Genomic DNA, 20,608 nt, shown 5'->3' on the forward strand with positions numbered 1-20,608 from the left:
TTATATGAGTTTATGTATTATAGTGTACACGACGCTATGATCGTTGAAACATGCATTTTTTTTTATGTTGTAGCAAAACATGAGAAATTGATGGAGGCTTACTTCGCAGTTAATCAAAAATTACGACATTATCAATCAGAACACACAAATTCTAACCGACTCAAATAAATAATATATTTATAAAACATAAAAGCATATTAATATTATAGCCGACCCAACTTGTACCAACCCAAACAAAATTCTAAACAACTCAAATAAAATCGAATACAATGAGTCGGGTTAAGATTTCGGATAAAACCAACCCAATCCGACCCATGAACACCACTATGCAGAGACGAGGTTTTCCAAAGGCCATTCTTATCACGCTTCGTTTTCTTTAGATGGTATCCAATTTGTGGGCTATTTTATTTGCCTGTTTCCTAATAAAAATAATGGAAATACCAACTCTTTATTTCACAAAGATATTGGCGATCAATGATGTTTTATGAAGTTTTGTAGCTCCAAGTGATTGATCTCTCCTGCTATACTTGTCAAACCCAATAAAAAATTAAAAACCCAATAAAGAATTTGGGTTTCAAAAGTCAAAGCAGGTCCGCCTCCTACAAGTTTTGACTGCATAGTAAAACCCAATTGAAGCAGGAGCACCAGTAATTCTCACACCCCCATTCCATTCCCCTTGTTGCCGCCAATTCTCTCATACAATCCAACACACACTTGCAATCATTCGTATGAAACCCTAGCTTTTCAATGGCCGAGCGCTCCGCTAAACGCGTCAAAGTCAGCAGGTTCATCCTCTCGCTCCTCGAAATTCGTGCCTTTTTCGTCACTCGCTCATTATATTCCTGCTTTCAATTGTGATTCTACTACATTCTTATTTAAAATATTGCTCATTCATGTTTACTCGTTTCTACTGTAGCTGAATCGTTTCGATTTTGCACTTTCGTCGTTACGTTACATATGGTTGTTATTAGAATTAGAATAGTCTGGATAGTTAAGTTCGAAATCGCGAATATTCGGAATGTTTTAATCGTTTTTAATGGATCCAAGTGTTTCAGTTAAGCATTCTTCTGCTTTCTAATTTTGCCACTACTAGAAAATTGTGCCTTTTGTTTACGGATCGTGATTATGTTTATATACATAAAGTTCTTTAATTGTGGTTCTGGTCTATACGCTACTAACATATGTTTATATTAGGAGAACACAAGCATTTTCCTTTGTGTATACATGTTTCGGTAGTGCTTTGTGTATAATTTAGATATTATTTGGACTAATATTGTTAGGTAATTTTCAAATGTCCAATCTTTGATATGTCTTTACTGTTTTTTGAAGTGAATTAGATTCAGACGAATAGAATTAATTATGTCTCTAATATTTTGTTGTCTTCTTATTATACAGGGGAGATGATGATTATATGCCAGGAAATATTGTTGATATTGAGATCCGTAACTTTATGACATTTGATAAATTGAAATGCCAACCAGCATCTCGGTTAAACCTTGTTGTTGGACCAAATGGGTCTGGAAAGAGTTCTTTAGTATGTGCCATTGCACTTGGTCTTGGCGGAGAGCCACTGGTTAGTCGGAACAAGTTTGTCTATTTTGTGCAATGGAATATACGATTTTGTATGAATTGAGATCTTTTGTTATGTGTGCAGCTTCTTGGCAGGGCTTCGACAATTGGAGCTTTTGTTAAGCGTGGAGAAGAATCTGGACATATCAAGATTACTTTGAAAGGGAGCAGTAATGACGATCTAATTACTATAATGCGTAAAATTGACATACACAACAAGTCTGAGTGGTTATATAATGGTAAGTTAGTTTTTTTATTGTTGCTGATATATATAGACGAACATATGGAGACCCTGTGGAAAGTGAGGTCTTGGATAAAGTAAATTTTAGCTATTTTATATGATAATTTTGTTTTTATATAATCTATATAGCTGGTAATAATATATCTTTTAAAGTTTTTTTAATATAAAATATTAGATAAAACATTATTCTGGCCCGGCCCCGAGGGAGGGCAAGCAGGGCGGTTGCCTTGGGCCATGCTTATTACGGGCCCCAAAATTTAACTAGCTTATATGATATTTATGGTATGCATTGAGATTTTTTGTAAACCAAAGATAGGATAGGTTTTGTCCAGCCACTCTCATGAGTCTGTGTGTCATGATTCTGTGTGTCAATGTTACCGTGTTAGTGTTTTTCAAATTTTATAAAATTAGGCCCTTAAACATCTTCAGGTAATTCACATCTCAAGATTTCAATAATTTAATGGCCGATTTATTGGTTTTTTCTTTGGTTCATTAACATTCATGTATCTACATATTCACCAAGATGAGAATTCGCATTATCTTTTTTCCAGAAGAAACTTTTTCTGGAGTTTTGACTGGTGGATTTACTTGGTTTCAAATTTTTAGTACACAAAAAAACTTTTAGAGGTGTGATGTCTCACATTTAATAATTTACTCTGCTTTTGCCTACAATACCAGCATATCCTGTCACCTCTATTACATTATCATTTTGAAACTTTGGATGCTTATGAGTACATGCATATCTCTGTTTTTGTTACAAGATCTGTCCATATTGAAGCTCCTATAGAGTAAGACAACTATATGTCAGTGAGGAAGTTGAGTTGTTTTTCTATGTGTTGCAGGTGTTGGTGTACCCAAAAAAGATGTTGGTGAGATAGTTAAAAAGTTCAACATTCAAGTAAACAATTTAACTCAGGTGAGATTTAGATATCTTGTATTGTAATATTGACATGCATGCATCATGGTTATGCTCTAATGTTTAAAAACCTTGAGTTTTCATTGGACATCATATTTTGACTTGACTTGCTGCTTCTTTCTGCTTTTGGACCAAGGTTTGCATCCATATGACTTATGACACTTCACAAACAGAAGTCTGAGCTATTATTATGAAAATGATGCGGTCAAGGCAATGTGTGATTTGTAGCATTATTATACAACTTAAGTGGCAACTTGCTCATTCATTAATATGATAGAGGAAATTATTGTTTGAAATCTCATCTAAGTTTTTCTTTTCTTTTCTTTTCTTTTTCAAATTCAGATTCAATATTTTCTTTGCCTCTTCGACTATCTCTCCTTATTTTCAAACATCCCCGCACCTGCTTTTACCTCTCAAAAACTTCCACCAAATGATACTGCATATATTATGTTCACTTCTGTTAGAATATAAGATCATGGAAAGGGCCATTTTCTAACACCTTGAGGTTTTAGAGTAACTGGTTACTCTACATGGTATCAGAGCCTAGGCTCGTGGGAGACTCGAGTTCGACTCCCTGTGACCCCCAATATTCTTAGAATTTATTAAGGACACACTCTCGATCCATAAATGGGATTTCGAGTGAGGGAGAATATTAGAATATGATCCTGGTAAGCCCTCCTAACACCTTAAGGTTTTAGGAGAATTGGTCACTTAACAACTTCTAACATTTTTGTGATGGGGGAGGAAAAATTGACTGATGTAGTTGGTTTTACATATCATTTTTACAGAAGCAAGATGATGGTGCTATATGAATCGGAAATGATTTCATTGTTTATTCTTGTTAAAGAAAAGTGAATGAAATACTCTTTTACCTTTAAAATATCGAGGGGCTCCTGAAATTGTATTTAGAGTACAATTTCATTCAATTAGAGTAGCAGCTTACAAAATTTGGTTAAATTATTTCAGGAGCACTTGTTTGACTTGTGACTGTAAGTTTAATGGCACACAAGATATCGAGTGCCATTATATGGTTCTGACCCCAATTTTTAGTGTTACCGTTATTTTATAGTGTGTATTCAATAAAGGTTCAGAGATGAACTGCTTGTCAATATTTTCTTTTGTAAATTCAATTACGAAAACCAATTGTTTGTCATGTGTTATAAGAGTAGCATATTCTCTCTCTGGATGGATGATGTTGCCGAATAATTTCAGTCTTGAAAACCTGTTTCATGTACAGAGTTCTTGGTTAACTTTTGTTACAACACACACATACTTGAATACCACATGTGTGTTGTCTTTATCACCCCAATCCAGTATAATTACCTGTAGCTAGCTTATCAAAATATGTTTATTTGAAGTATATTCATATATGACCTTTTTTTAAATTATTCTCTCTTTGTTCAGCACACTTTTTTTTCCTACTACTTATTTGGAGCTTAGTTTTTTTCTCTTCATGTCCTTTGTGGGGGATTGTAGTTTCTGCCCCAAGACAGGGTCTGTGAGTTTGCTAAATTGACTCCAGTTCAACTTTTGGAAGAGACTGAAAAGGCTGTTGGTGACCCAAGACTACCTGTACAACATCGTGCTCTTATTGGTAAAAGTCATGAGCTGCGCAATCTTGAACGAGTGAGTTCTAAGAACATTTCGATTAGTTGTTGGACTTGCAGTGTCTCTTTACTAATTCTAAACACATTGTGTTATATTTTAGGCAGTTAGGCAAAATCGAGAAACTTTGGATCAGCTGAAGTCACTTAATGCTGAGCAGGAAAGAGATGTTGATCGCGTTCGTCAAAGGGGAGAACTCTTGAAAAAGGTCTGCCTTCTGATTTCCTTGCATAGACTTTTTTTGTTTCTTTGATGACAGATTTTAGCTGATCATTCTAATCATTTGTAGGTTGATGCGATGAAGAAGAAAATGCCCTGGCTGATGTATGACATGAAGAAGGCTGACTACATAGAAGCTAAAGAGAAGGAGAAAGATGCTAAGAGAAAGTTTGACGAGCTTGCTAAAGCTATGAATGAACTACAAGGACCGATAGAGTAGGCAATTTGTTTAGCTTAATTTTGAATCAAGTCCAATGCTAATACTAATGCCTATAGCTAAATCTGTATTTTTACAACAAAAAGTGGTTTTTGGTGCTAAAGTAGAACTTATACTCCAATGCCAATGCTAAGATGACTGTGACTAATGCTTAAGACAAGACTCAGGGTACAAAGATTGCTTCCTTTTTTCTTTCTCTTGGAAAATGATCTGGCAAGGATGGGTAGGATGGCTATAACTATGTTTGGTTTTATATGTAGAAACATTCTTTTTTAATGCTAAGATGACCATGTATTGGAGTGGCCAGTTTGTATATCTAGCTCTATAGTTTTGCTATGCATTTAATTATATGGTATGCATTGGACTTGCTCTTGGATGTAGTGTATAATGTATATATCTTTTGTAGTGTTCTATGTGATTCAAGAGAAATATATTTCTTATTTTCTTTGAGTAATAAAGTGGGAATCAAACAATTTTTTGAGGGAAAAATTTGTTTTCGAACAGGAAGGAGGTATAATTCTAAGATATTATTTAGTAACTGTACTGAGAGTTTCACATATTTGATTAGTTTTCGTGCAGCCTATTATTGTAACTTCTTTTTTCATCTTGTTATTTGTAAAGTTTCTTTGTTTTTACTTCGCTAATTTGTTTTACTTTGCTAATTAATTTCAGGTATCACAAAAAAGAGAAAACTGCTCAAGATGCTAAATTGAGGAAATTAAGAGCTATCTTAGATGGCAATTCCAAGAAACGGATGCAACTGGCAGAGAGAGAAAATATTTTGGTATCTAAATGGATAAATTTTTTGTTGTGAAAGTTTTCTCTAGGACCTGAGATTTGCATATGGGGGAATCTAAATTCTGGTTACAAACTTGTAGAGTGCGCAAGTGCGGGGAAAATTTAAGGAAATGGAAGGATTGAGAAGGCAAGAACAATCTCGTCAAGAAAGAATCTTAAAAGCTAAAGAAGATCTTGCCGCGGCTGAGTCGGAACTTGCGAACCTGCCTCATTCTGAACCTCCTAAGGATAAACTTGTAAGTATCCGTATTAGTAAAGCTACTGTTTTTGCCATTGACTTCCTGATTAACTCAACAGAGGCTTGTCAATCCAGAGAAGGGGCATCCAAGATTTTACATTATGATATTTGGGATTATTAGAGTGCTTCATATTGTTTTGTTATTCATGGGTATTTTTGCATTCCCGCTTGTTATGCAGCCCTCGATGGAATTTACTGCATTATTTTCTACAATCAAATCTTCGTTAGCCTTATAATTTCAAATTTAGGGAGATAATATTGTGCTCTGATTTTCAGTTTCACTTCTTATTTCTGTACTTATATATATGATTCTGGAGATGACCAGCATATCCTTTGCAGTAAAACATGGACATTTACCTTGATCCTGCTACTGAAATTAAAGCATGTTTCAGGATAGCTTATGTGCTCGGATTTTGGAGTTGGAAGGGCGAGCAGATAATGTCAGATCGCAAAAGAGGGAAAAGGAGAAATCCATATATCAGAAAAAAGAACAATTGGCCCGATGTATTGACAGGTAAAGGGATGCAAATAGTGTAACAAGTGTCTATTCTAGGATGTAAATGAGTGTCTTGGTGTCTTAAAGAGGACAAGGAATCAGTGAAAATTTGATGAAGGATTCTAGAGCTTATCTGTCAGTCCAAGACAAATATTAGTGGGAAGGAAACTCCCTTCTTTATACATATATACTCATCTCTACTTTTTGGATTTGTTGTTGGAGGCAGACAGTGTTGTTTCCTATAAACCTCTGCATTTTTCTTTGTATGAAAATTGAGTTTTAAAGTGCTGCTTTTACATCTTTGGACAAATATTTGCAGGTTAAGGAATATGGAGGATTCAAAGAATAAAAGTTTACATGCTTTACGTAATTCAGGTGCTGAAAAAATATTTGAGGCATATAAATGGGTGAATGAACACCGCCATGAGTTCAACAAAGATGTGTATGGTCCAGTATTAATTGAGGTACACAATCTTTACAAACTATTGTTTGGAATGATAATACCAGTACCTTTGAGCTGCTTTTTTTTCCCTTCAGTTTTTTACTTATTAGTTCAGAAACGGAGTCCTGAGTAATACTGTATTATCTACTCAAATCAATTCTTTCTTTTTATTACTGCAAAATCAGGTTAATGTCAAAGATAGAGTCCATGCAAACTACTTGGAAGGTCATGTTGCTCACTATATCTGGAAGGTAAATCAAAATTGATGCGGTTATTACTAGTACGATAATTTCTTGTAAATATAATTAACCTTTTCATATATGCTCCTGTACATTATAATTTTCTTCTTAAATTACATCAAGAAACTCAAATATCAAAGTATTGACTGCTAAACCTTGTTAAACCTTTAACTGAAGATGAAGATCATTTGAAGTGTCAAGTGACATTATCATTTCTGTTTCTAGTTTTTTCCTTAGTTTTGCAGGAAATTTGAAAATAATAATGGAAAATATCTTGGAATGTGTAAGAACAAGACGAGAGAAATTTTTGAAATATAGTATAATGATATACACTGTTGTCCTAATTTTAGTATCGATTTTAAACCATGCATCGAAGCTTAACCTGCATCTAACACCCAAGACTATCAGGTATATCAAAATCAATGTATCTCTTTGTCTCTATTAATGATTAGATAATTGCAATATCCTTGGGCTGCTTCTACATCATCTTCCCTCTGAGATGCAACTATTTCATTCTTTTTGCCACTTCGAGTAATGGTATCTTCTTCTCTGGTCAAAACACAAATATGTCACTGAACTAATAACTCCTCAGTACCCTGGGTCTTTTCATCATTAATAATGATTCCGTTGTGGAGCTTTTATTTCTCTTCCACTTTAGCGAGGGTGTGATGGGCTCTTTTTATTATAGTTCTTAATAAGTTGAAGTCTGAAGCAAATAGTTAAGCAACAGAAAATGAAGTTTATAAATTAGATGCTTGGTTTAAAATTGACAAGTGATATGGTAGCACTTTTCAATAATCTACACAAGTATATAGAGATGCCAGAGGCTTATATACAATGAAATACAAAACCTACGAGATTCTTATTTTTATTTCCAAATTAAATCATGTTAGTTGGCACTTTTCGTATGATATCCAATAATGAGAACTACATGGATGCAATAATGAACGTAGCTTTACAACTTGTTATAACACAATATATCTCATGAGCAATAATGGTTGGAGTTCTTTGCAATGTCACTTGCTTATATTACAAAGATTTGAATTATGAGAATCTGAAAGTAAAGGGTTGCTTTATAAGTAAATGAAAACTTTGAAGTATATGGATATAGTTGGTCAAATATATGAATATATATTGCTAAGATAGGGTTCTTGTGGTTGTTGAATGCGGCAAGGGTTTATGGTGTTTGGTGGTGGTGACGGGATACCACTTGATATACAACAAGGGTAAAAATAGGGATAGGGATAGAATGTATCTGCACCAAGAATTGGCAAAAACACACAATAAATCCAGAGATTGAATTCATAGTATTCAACTTTAATGAATTAAGGTGATTAGCTAAATAATTGCAAACTATTCTTAATTGATAACTACAGTACTATGTAATAATTAGCTACTACCATGTTTAATAGAGGAAGTCTAATATTCTTATACTAATAAATTAATATAGGTAAATGTTTCTTTACTAATACATGTAAATAATTAACAATCAAATTCTTAATTTCGTGCTCTGTAGCATTGTGTTGGTATTTTATTTTAATTTAAAAATAAAATGAACGTGGGTACTCAAATAAAGAGCTGTAATCCGAGTCAAACTTTTTGGAGCTTAACTCGAGCTTGGCTCAATTAACTCGGCTCGAACTTGTTATTGTGCTTAAGCTGGGACAAGTTTTTGTTCTCGGTTAAAGACTCGAGTCGAGTTATATATATATATATATATATATATATATATATATATATATATATATATATATATCTTATTCTAATATAAACCACTAACGTATAAACTCAATACAAACCACTGAAATTAAGTAGCATGTGAAAGGGTTTTTGGGCCGAGGATGCACTTCGAAGTGGGCCTAGACGGGGCCTAGTAAGGTCTGGGCGAGGCCTAGTGAGACCGTGGTGGTGCCAAGTTTTGGCCCTTGGGATTGTCCGGAGAATGTTAAAGGCATGTAGAGCCTTGGTGAATATCTAGTGGTCCCAGGGTGGATTGAGTGGGTGCGAGGTTGGGCAGGTGGTTGATGACATATTGGGGCTGGGTGATGACATATAGAGGGTGGGTGTGTCGTTTACACGTGGTTTTTCTTGGTTTGTATTTTAATGTGTATTTTAGTGGTTTGTATTTGAGAAATTGTCTATAAATATATATATGATTTCTTATAATTTTGAAACGTTCCAATTTATGAGTATCAGAGTTTGTATACTCCCACATAATATTAATTAAGTAATTAATCACTTGTTTACATACGTACATGTAGTAATGTTTTGGATATTCTGCGAGTCAATTGATTAACTCTTATAAGACGTTTTAGCTACTATCATTATAAATTCTTATATAACATTGTATATTACAAAATATACGAGAATGACCAAGTAATTTAATAAGAGAAAAATGCACTATGTGTACCTATACTATGGCCTATACAACACTTGCAATACTGAAGTTTTAAATCCTACACCCGATGTACTGTACTTTCTAATTTTATGCATTTAGTGTACAACTGTCAAATAAACACTGACGTCGTTAGAGTACTTATGGAAATTATTATTTCAACGACTCTTTAATCATCTTTAAAGGCTCTCCTCTACCCAGAACATTTGTGCACTCATCTCCCAACATAAACCCTAATCCCAAACAGTGACCTAAATCATTTTCCTCTAAAATGGCCGCAAACAACGGTAGTGAGACAAAATCGAGTGATTCCAGCCCCTCCCCTCCTGTGAGATTCGTGATCTCGATCTATGATCCGTGAATGATGATGCTGTGGAAATGAGTTTGCGTGCTTGAAGATGTAACGATCGCCTTAACTGCTGCGTCTTTTTGTCTACTTTGGGTGCTTGATATTTAAATGACTGAAATAACCATGGCTTAAACTATTTAATCTCACGGCATCAGTGTTTAATTGACGGTTGTACACTAACTGCATAAAATTAGAAAGTATAGTACATCGGGAGTAGGATTTGAAACTTTAGTATTGCAAGTGCTGTATAGGCCATAGTATAGTTACACATAGTGCACTTTCCTCATTTAATAATTTATATTACTATTATATTAAAAATACATCACATAATTTGCTTATTGTTTTGATTAATACTTTTGACTAAATTCCCAATGGAGATATGTCAATCAATTAGGTCCAATTTCCAAATCTACAATAACATACTTTATGCAATTGAAGTCTAAACTATATCAAGTCAATGACACACTAAAGTCATAGCATTGTAGTTTGTTGTATTCTTATTAAATTAAAAATATAACTTCTATAACTATTATTGATTTGGTGTTTATCGTGTACATTTGTTTTGGAAAAATAAAAATTATTTTTCTCTCCCAACAAATAAGATTCTGATATTATAATTATTGTTATCATATATATAATAGACACTTCAATTTATAATAATATAGAATGACATAAGTCATTAAGTATGAACAAACGGTATTTCAAAAAAAAAAAGTATGAACAAACGAGATCAAAAATTTATTTTGATTATTTGAAAAGTTAACTATCAATATTATTGGCATTTATGTGACAAGTACAAACAATGTATTTTTGAATATATTAGAGTCATTTCACATAACAAATTATTTTATTTAAAAAGCTTATTTGTCACTGTTAATAGTGGAATTTTTTTATTTTTTTAGCATAAAGTTGAAGAAAATATAATCGGATAACTTTTATGAAAATTAAGCTATTCCTCGACAGGTTCGATAAGCTCAATAGGATCCCGACAGCTAAAAAACATGTTAAGAACTCGATAAACTCGATAGCACTTGCTATTTTGGAAACATGTTATAAAACTCGATAAATCGTTTTAGGCTCGAATATACATTTTAGGCTCGATTTGACAAGAAAAAGATTTAACTCGGGTTGAATTACAGTCCTCAAATTCAACACGGCGTGCTATATAAAGGATATATTCAGCTCTTAAAATAACATTCTTAAAGTGAAAGGATCAGTAATCTGGCCGGGATACTAGAGTAGACGGAAATAGAGTATTTAGTTGTCTTGGAAATTCTGCAAAAGGTTCATTTGATCCCATCACAGGTCTATTAAAAAAAAACCTAGTGCAGCAGACATAGTTGGGATCAAACGGAAAATGGACCTAAACAAATATCCAGGAGACTGGATGGAGTCCATTTTGTTATTTATAATTTGGATCCTTCTCTACAAATGCCCACCCACTCCATAAAGAATGGGAGATGAACAACTAACGTTGGTTAATCTTTATAAAGCTAAGAATAAAAATGCGTGTTGTTATGTTCCTTGCTTGAGTTTTAAATTTAAATTAGGTTGCAGTTTATGTTAGGAGGTTAGTTAGAAGTGGACTGTCGGTATGCTATGTTAGTTTCTTTTGGAAATTTGAATTGCATCATTGTAATTTATGTAAACTTCTGCAGGCATTTATAACTCAGGATTCTGGTGATCGGGACTTTTTGGTCCAAAATCTTATGCCTTTTGATGTTGTGGTTATTAATCATGTGGATGAAGGTCCTAACAAGGAGTCATTTGAAATTTCTCAGGAGGCACGCAACTCAGATTTCTTCTCGAGTAACCATTTGGGCGTTTATTTTAATACAATTATTTAATTTTGTTTCGTTTCTTTTAGCAGATGCATGCAATTGGGATCTATTCCAGACTTGACCGAGTTTTTGAAGCTCCTTCTGCAGTCAAAGATGTTCTGATAGGACAGTTTGGGCTGGAGTATTCTGTATGCTTCTTAACATTGATTCTTTTAAAGGATCACGTTCCACTTAGAACAAACTTATTCTTAGAATCTTGGAACTCGTTTATGCTCTTCAGCAAAACATAATATTGTATTGTATATTGTTTTCATTACATTTTAGCGCTTAACTAATTTTTCGAATTGTTCTTATAAAAATGTGACAAAATGTCATGTAATGTAGGTGAACAATTTTCTTAAAAAAGTTTTATGTACGTTTACATCAGAAAACATTTTGTTCTGAATGAAAAACCATATCTTATGACTCTTGAAAAAACATTATGTCCTGCATTTACAGAAAATGATTTCTGTTCTGCAGCAGAATGATTAACTATGAGCTATTGATTAAACACATATCTAAGGTTGATATTGGTTTTTAAGTTCTAGTTTATTCAGACCCCTTATTCAAAAATTGTATATGTAAATGGATGGTCTGATATGTTAATTATTATACTGTACTATTAACAAGATACCTTTAAAGGTTATATTTGTTCTTCTATTTTTGTGTTCTTCAGTACATTGGCTCAAAAGCAACTGATGAGAGAGCTAATGAGGTCCAGAGACTGGGAATCATGGATATGTGGACTCCTGAAAACCACTATAGGTGGTCCAAATCTAGATATGGTGATCATGTTTCAGCAGTTGTTGAATCAGTGAACCAGTCGCGTCTTCTTTTATGCAGTATGAACCTGGAACCTATGTTAACAACTCATCTGAATGCATCTACTATTTTGTAATATATATACTATTGTTCTCCAGATGTGGATGTTGAGGAGCTTGAAAGTCTCAGGACTAGGAAAACCGAGCTAGAAGATGTAATTTCTGATCTTGAAAGTAGTTTGAAAGTGCTTCAGAGTGAGCTAAGACACTTCGAAGATGAAGCAGCTAAACTTCAAAGGGAACGTGTAAGCCAAATGACCAAAAATTGCATTTATTATCCTTTATTATCCCTGAGCTAATATATATTTCTATTTGTTGAGACTTGAGAGTTTTTCTGTATCTACAGTTCTACATATTGACTTTGTAACTGTGCTGTATAGGAAGACATTCTGAGCATTGCCCAACTTGAGAGAAAGAAACGACGTGAACTTGAGAGTAGAGTCAGTAAGTGTCTACAGAGCATGATTGGTTTATTGCACCCCACTGTTATATGCACTTGAGTAAAACCCTTTTATTTCATACCTCTGATACCTCACAACTGAATTTCTGTTGTTTCAGATCAAAGAAAATCAAAAGTAAAATCACTGGAAGCAGAAGAAAACATTGACACTCTCATGGCAAATCTCATAAGTTCTGCTTCAGACTTAAATGCTCAGCGATTTCAGTGTGCAATTGAGATCAAGGTGGGTTATATTTGGGCAGTCACAGATGGTTTAGCCTTTAGGCTCTCCGGAATTAGGGGTGTCAAACAGATAATTCAGATACGGATACAGACAGATCCGTATCCGTTTCTGGATTCGAATTCGAAATTTTTTCAAAGATAATATCCGAATCCGACAGATAATATCCGCATTCGAATTCGATTTTTAATCAGATTTTTTTATATTTATATTAAAATTTTAAGAAAATTAAAAAAATAGTAAAAACTATAAATTATTTTTTAAAAATTGAGTTATGAATTAAAGTCATTAAAGATGGTTTATATTTATTCAAAAATTATTTTTTATTTATCTTTTAATATAAATTTGTTATCTTTAAAATATTATATAATATTTTTTTTTATGAATTCGTATATAAATACATACACCATAATACACACACTATAAAGTTATAAAATAATAATATATATAAATATATATTGAAATATCATTTATATATGATTTCGCATTTGGATATTATCAGATACGAATATGCCTATATCCCCATCCTTATCCTGAATTGTCGGATTCGTATAATATCCGCTTTGTCTTGGATACTGATAAAATTCGCTTTATCTCAGATATGAATGCAGATTTTTCGAACGGATATCGAATTTTTCGAACTTTGTTGACAGCCCTATCTGGAATTCAATTTTTATGGATCATTTTTGCCTTTTTTACTTCTCTTTTAGTTTCTTTCTTATTTCTTATTTTCTTTCCTCTTGGCAGAATTTGCTTATTGAAACATTGGCTTATAGAAGATCTTCTGCTGAAGAAAATATGATTGTTATTGAACTTGAGGCTAAGGTATTAATTTTTTTTCATGTCCTTGTTAGCAACGTATATTAACATAACGCACCTAATTATACTACCAGTATATATGTGTTTTTTATATAAGCTGTCTTCTGATTCTTCCATGTTTATGTTAACCTTATTTTTGCATAAATAAGTATTTACTTCTTAAAGATAAGTAATAAGTACTAAAATTCTCTTAAATACTTATTTGAACAAAAATATGTAAATGTTTAACTTTTTCCCTAAACAAGTCCTAATTTCGGGAAGAAAAGTGTAGTCAAACATGCCTTTAGTATCCATCAGTACTTCAAATAGGATAACTGTATAACACTATTAGTAGGGGCCATTTATTTGAAGTGTCATACGCTCTTCCAGTCCATGGACTTTGAGATAGATTATATGTCAATATTTTTTTGCTTTGTTCGTAAGCTTTAATCTATTGAACTTTTAATATAATAAGAGTGTTTATATTATTTATGATTCAGTTTAAAAATGTTGGAGTTGGACAAACCTAGTATGTGCTTATGCGGTGATGCCTACCTTTCTATAACTCATTTACATTAGGAGAGGGTATTATTTTATTTAACCTCATCCCAATTCTGCATTTTGGTTTTCTTTTGTCATGCTTAATTTGCAATATTCTAATGCACCTTGTCTGTGCACATTGAATTTAAGAGAATATCTTCTTTTGGCCTAATGTATAAACAAGGTCCTGATTTTGTTCTTAAAAACTCTCTCGTCCCTCATCTGTAAAGATGACATATCTCACCCCTATACTCTTGAACAAGACCCAACATTCCCTTATACTCTATAATTTTATAATCTTAAATTCCTTCTTTAATTCTTTATATTATTTAATAGTTTATATAAATATATGTTAAGCTGAATGATTTCTTCTAATTATTTTATTATTGAAGTTTATATTATAATGCTAATAAGACTCTATGTAATGATATTATTTTACATCCAATTGAAAATAATATGTTACAATTTCACTAGCAATAATCTAATTATATTTCAATTTAATTTTCCTGAATGATGATGTGAAATTAATATTTGATATATAAAGTTTTGAATAATTTTTTGTATGTAACAAAAACTAGTTACGCATCGGTATATATATATATATATATATATATATATATATATATAGAGTCATACTCCAATAGAAACCTCTTTATTCTAAAAACTAAACACCAAGCTAAAATATCACTAAATCCTAAAGCAAATACCACTAAATTCTTAAACAACCCAATCTCCACCTCCATCTTCACCAACCCCACTTTCATCTTCACCAACCCCACCTCCACATCCGCCACTGCCACCACCTCCGTTGTCACCTCCTCCATAACCACCACCACCTCTATGCCGCCCGCCCCCTCCATCTCCACCTCCACCTCCTTTATTTCTCTAACAACACAATCTCCACTCCATCTTCACCAACCCCATCTTGGTCGATGCTTCAACCTCCTTCAGCCCTGTTCATACTTCTTTCTACACCTCGGCTCAACTTCAAAACGCGGTGGAGCCACCACTATTCCGGCAACGCTCCAACCCCTTACTTCAAGCCGCCCACACCTTCACCACAATCATCCTTCTCCATCTCCACCTTCACCTCCACCATCTCCACCACCGTCATCACCATCTGAATTGAAAATGTGAACATATCTGGAGATTTGAGCAGTTTTTGGAACATTATATGGAGATTCTGGGCGGTTTGTGCAAGTTTTCACTAATTCTTGTAACATAGATCACTAAATCATAAAGAGAATATCACTAAATTGTACTGAGAATATCACTAACTTGTATTGGTTTCTAGTTTTTATTTTAAGAGTGGTTTCTATTTGATCATGAGCCTATATATATATATATATATATATATATTAATATTATACTGAAAATATAATTTATTTATTAAATATGGTGTAAATATTAGAAAAATGGTTGAGTTTAGGGGTCTATTGGCCCTTTTCTAAAATTAGGGGCATGATAGGCTTTCCAGTAAGAGTTCAATCCAATTTTTTTCCTGTAATCTATCTATATATCTATATATATATTGCCGAAATCGTGTAATCTATACTTAACTAACATTATATGTGAAAACACAAATTCTTTATGGCAGTAAAAGAAAACAAATCTAATTTAAAGTTTAATGAACTTCTTATGTATTACTATCGGTGTTGAAAACATGGGAACTGGAACATGCAGAACTAATTTAATTGATTGGGCACTATGTCATGTGCCAAGTAATTAAAGTTGGCCTTCAGGTGGAAATGGTTTGGCGATCGGGCCTGGTTGACTATACACGGTTGTTTTTTTTAGCTTAATTTGAATACGAATGGGCTGAAAAATATAACTAGAGCCCAATTTCTTAATACTCGTATCAACTGACATGATGTCTAATTTACTTGACCCTTCCCAAAATCCAAAATCCCTAATTGGAAGTTCATATTCTTTTGTTGGGTTTTGGTAGTGTCAATTTTGGCCACACCTTACTGTCAAGTAACTCTGTCAAACGTGACTTAGTGTGTGTACACATATATAGAGTCCTACTCCAATACAAACCAAATTAGCCTAAAAAGTAAAAACCAGTTTCTAGTAAGTTTTTTATCACTATTTTTAACAACAAAAATCACTAATTTGTACATAACATATCACTAATCTATATATAATATATCTCACGAATATAAATACACACACACACACACACATATACAACGTATATAATCATCAACTTTACCCGTACTATAATAAGGGACCTCCTGACACAATTACCAACACTTTTTATAACAGGACTCCACCGGCTACCATCACTAATAGTCTCACCGCTTGCCACCATAACTTACCACAATTACCTACTACTTACCATCACATCCCTCGTTTACCATCATGGACCTCCTATTATTATAATTGATCATTAATAATCAACAATTAACAGTTAAGATAAGTAGATTTTCTCAATTATGAAAACTAAAAGTTGCAGATTTTACTATATAAACAGTAATTAATTCAGTATAAACCAGTGATTCATGTAGTTGTAAATAGTAATTCTAGAATAGGTTTAGTTTGTATGTAAGGTTTAGTTTGTATTTGATCAGTAGCCTATATATATAGGGTACCGATCAAAAAACACCCTTAAAAGAAGAACACTTTAGAATCAAATATAGAATCTCATTTAAATCTTGAATTATATTCTAATGTTAAGCTAATTAACCTTTTATTATGAATAATAAAAGTATCTAACATGCTTAATAATAAATATGGATAAAAATAACATGATCTTATGTAATATTAATCATGCAAAAATTATATATATGATTCTATTCTGGATTCAGTTATGGATTTTTCTCTGGATTCTATAATATTTTTTATTAATGATTTCATATATTAAGTTTAATTGGTGTTTAAGTATATAATTATAATCTTAACAAATAAGTTTTTATGAAAAATAAAGTGTTATGATAGTGTTCTGTGTTGTTCTCTTTTTATAGTGGTGTGTGTGGAGTGTGTGTGTGTGTGTAAGTAGATTATTAAATACAAACCACACTTAGCCTAAAAACCTAAAAACTAGTTTTAAAATGATCAAATATCTCCTCATTCTTTTTAAAACTTACAATATGCCCCCTCTAGTTTTGTCATCAATGTTTCAAAACTAACACTTTCTACCCAAATGCCACGTCAGCAATAGGACCCACCCCAGGCGCCATGGCACCCTCCATCATCAGCACCTTGGTCCACCCATGCTGCCACGTCATCACTGGGGGACCACCCAGGCTGCCACGTCAGCAGTGGGGCCACCCAGGTGGCAGGCTGCCAGGCTGCCACGTCAGCAAGTGGGCCTGCTGCCACGTCAACAGTGGGTCCCCCTAGAAGCTAAAAAAACAAAAAATAAAAAATGAAACGGAGTGCAGTTTGCAATTATGGAGTGCTTATAGCAAAATTGGGAGTGTACTTGTGGTTTTTAGGTTTTTAGGCTAACTTGGTTTGTATTCGAGTAAGACCCAATATATATATATATATATATAAACACACACACACACACTTATATATATAGAGAAATAAAATTTCTATGGAGACCACTTTTTTTGGAGACCGTGGAGACCACTTATGTTCTGTAAGTAAAATCTTGCATAAAAACATTGCAAAGCTCGTAATTTTGCAAATCAAAATGCTATAAAATACATTATTTTGTGAAGTATGTTCTACAAATATCGCTAATTCATTAAAAGTATTGAAGAACATCTATGTTTAAGAAGTAGAATGTGTATGTTCTGCAAATTGAACAAATATTCTGCAAACTAAACATATTCTGTAGGATAAAACATTTTGCAATATTCTACATGCAAAACATACATGATATTCAAGATTTTAAATGATATAATGATCTTTGTACAAAATACAAATGATTTTCAAAATTATGAGTTTTGCAACGTCTTAATGCAATATTTTACTTGTAGAACATAAGTGGTCTCCAAAAAAAATGGTCTCCATAGAACATAAGTCTCTATATATATTCATTATCACAAAGTAACAATTAGATAGATTACTATATCGGTGGAGGTGATAAATGTTTCTACAATTTCTTCCATTATCTTGAGAAGCTTTCCCTACGCATGACATGCATACTTTAAAACAAGCATGTAGAATTTTGGCAATCAATCAAATTATATTTCATGACTTTTTTATGCTCGTTATCTCTTTCTCATTAACTTCATATTATGCTTATTGTTGTTCTATATGTTAATATACCTATAATACAATTTCATTTGTGATGTTTTCCTTGACCTCTTTCAGATTAGAGAACTAGAAGTTGGTGTTAAGGAGCAAGAGAAGATTGCTGTACAAGCATCTCAACAATTTGAGTATTGTATGACTCCTACTAATTATTCTGTTTTAGTCTCTATGAAATTGGTCAATGCTAAAGTCATGTCTCGTATATGATTGCTATCTAAAAGTTGATCTTGAAAGATTCAGTAGACTGATGATGAATAATTGTTGCTTACATATTTAACTCTTTTTGATTAAAGGAAATTCGCATAAAAGCAAATATGCCTATTGTCTGCCATTATCGATCAGGGTCGAGGGGGGGGGGGGGGGGGGGGGGGTAGATTCACGCAGATTTCACCTCTACTCTGGAAAATAGATGTGCTATTTCTACAGAGACCCTTACATTGAGCAGCACAAACAGAAACAGAGCACAGATACAAAATCAGTATCTAAATGATGAGAGATGATAGTTATCAATTACAGAATGAGTATGCCCTCTATTGGAAGAAAAATAGCCTGCAAATATGATGCTGGAAATAGTATGAAAACACAGTTACTAAAACAAACAAAAGAACTCGTGACCTTTTGATCATCATACTTATGGCCTATGAAACTGGGTGGCGGTCAGCATTTTCTGTTACTACCTATCTCACAAATATATACCTGCTTATCTCGCAGAAAAACTAAGTAATTGGGCACTTAAAAGCGCCAACAATGTAATAATAAAGAAGAGGGGAAACAAACAGGCTAATATGTACAGTACTATTAGTGACTGAAAAATAATTGGTTGTCAATCGGTAATGTCAATCGGTAATGTCAATCATTGGTTGTCAATCGGTAATGTCAGTTTTTTTGGTTAAAATAATGGAAAGTATATTTGATTAAATAATTCAGTAGAATATTTAATTAGACTGAAAAATGATTGTGGTATTACAAATAGGATGCAAGATAGTGTATAAAAACCGAGTCAAAATATTATACTTAGGTTGACAAAAAGGTGAGATTTCTAAAATATGGTCCTCCTCGATAGTACATAAAAATTAATTGAGTTGCACTATATAGTTAACTTAAAATCTTCTTTTCATATAAATTCTGGATTATATATTATCTATAGTGGATTAAAATAAAAACAGAAGTTGAAAGTAGGGACTATATAAAATGTAAAATATTATTTGCTCAAGTATATTTTACAAATGAGTTTTTACATAAGTTTCTAGATTGTAAAATAAATTTGCAATAATTTTCTAAGATATAAATGTTATTTACATGTTTACATGCAGGCTGTTGCCTTGCTTTAAATGTGTTTGTAATATATTAATTGTAAAACCAAGAGAAAAGCTCATGGAATTTTAATGTGCTAAGAGATCATTCCCTTTTATAAGTAGTATATTATTTTTGGCAGTGACTAGTTAAAGGCCTAATAATTATCAAAGAAATGAGAGTCGTTAATAGTTAATTAGTTATTGCTATGGTTGGCTGATAGTGGAGGCTTCTAGCATCTCTGTCAGAATCCATGTATGACTTGAGTCATTCTGTCTTTGAAATTTGTGATTTTTATTCATAGTACTTGACATTTGTGAAGAATATTTAGTTTATCGTGAAGTTGGTGTATATTCTGGCAATACGATAGGCCAGTGGTTCCTAATAGTTTTATTACTTTATACCTGTAAATGTCAAAGGGAATCTGACACATATTACTATGATTTTTCTTTTAAGGTTAATCGTATTTTATGTGCTCCCTTCAATATGGCACCATAGGTTTAGGGGGCATTTGCAGTGCTGCCTTGAGCACTTTTTCCGTAGCAAACCCTTTTCAGAACAGTGGGATTTCAACAACATTTTTAAGCTATCTCTTTTATGGCCCATGAAGTAAATGTCTAGTCAATGGATCACTGGTTTATCTAGTGTTCTACATTGTAGGACTTAAATGAACAAGAAATGTCAATAGGCAAACAATGGAAGAAAGCAGTGCAGCTTACACTC

The 20,608-nt window shown here is 33.0% G+C and overlaps 1 protein-coding gene across 2 annotated transcripts in view; it reads left to right on the forward strand.

Moving 5' to 3' along the window:
- Window positions 1-427: 427 nt before the first annotated feature.
- Window positions 428-20,608, forward strand: part of LOC108202891 (structural maintenance of chromosomes protein 5) — a 33,429-nt gene continuing 13,248 nt past the window's right edge. The window contains exons 1-20 of one of the 2 annotated variants that reach the window (XM_017371494.2): window positions 428-785; window positions 1,396-1,573; window positions 1,655-1,808; window positions 2,653-2,726; window positions 4,203-4,352; window positions 4,435-4,539; window positions 4,621-4,766; window positions 5,440-5,551; window positions 5,646-5,801; window positions 6,196-6,317; window positions 6,619-6,763; window positions 6,927-6,992; window positions 11,383-11,508; window positions 11,595-11,693; window positions 12,221-12,386; window positions 12,465-12,610; window positions 12,746-12,809; window positions 12,924-13,048; window positions 13,793-13,870; window positions 18,653-18,725. In XM_017371494.2, the coding sequence (XP_017226983.1) occupies window positions 748-785; window positions 1,396-1,573; window positions 1,655-1,808; window positions 2,653-2,726; window positions 4,203-4,352; window positions 4,435-4,539; window positions 4,621-4,766; window positions 5,440-5,551; window positions 5,646-5,801; window positions 6,196-6,317; window positions 6,619-6,763; window positions 6,927-6,992; window positions 11,383-11,508; window positions 11,595-11,693; window positions 12,221-12,386; window positions 12,465-12,610; window positions 12,746-12,809; window positions 12,924-13,048; window positions 13,793-13,870; window positions 18,653-18,725 (2,323 nt within the window). In that variant the 5' untranslated portion in view covers window positions 428-747. The remainder of the gene's footprint in view (window positions 786-1,395; window positions 1,574-1,654; window positions 1,809-2,652; window positions 2,727-4,202; window positions 4,353-4,434; window positions 4,540-4,620; window positions 4,767-5,439; window positions 5,552-5,645; window positions 5,802-6,195; window positions 6,318-6,618; window positions 6,764-6,926; window positions 6,993-11,382; window positions 11,509-11,594; window positions 11,694-12,220; window positions 12,387-12,464; window positions 12,611-12,745; window positions 12,810-12,923; window positions 13,049-13,792; window positions 13,871-18,652; window positions 18,726-20,608) is intronic. The other variant, XM_017371493.2, reaches the window with a different exon arrangement.

Source organism: Daucus carota, chromosome 9, assembly GCF_001625215.2.
Source record: "Daucus carota subsp. sativus chromosome 9, DH1 v3.0, whole genome shotgun sequence".
In the NCBI taxonomy this organism is placed as follows: Eukaryota; Viridiplantae; Streptophyta; class Magnoliopsida; order Apiales; family Apiaceae; genus Daucus; species Daucus carota.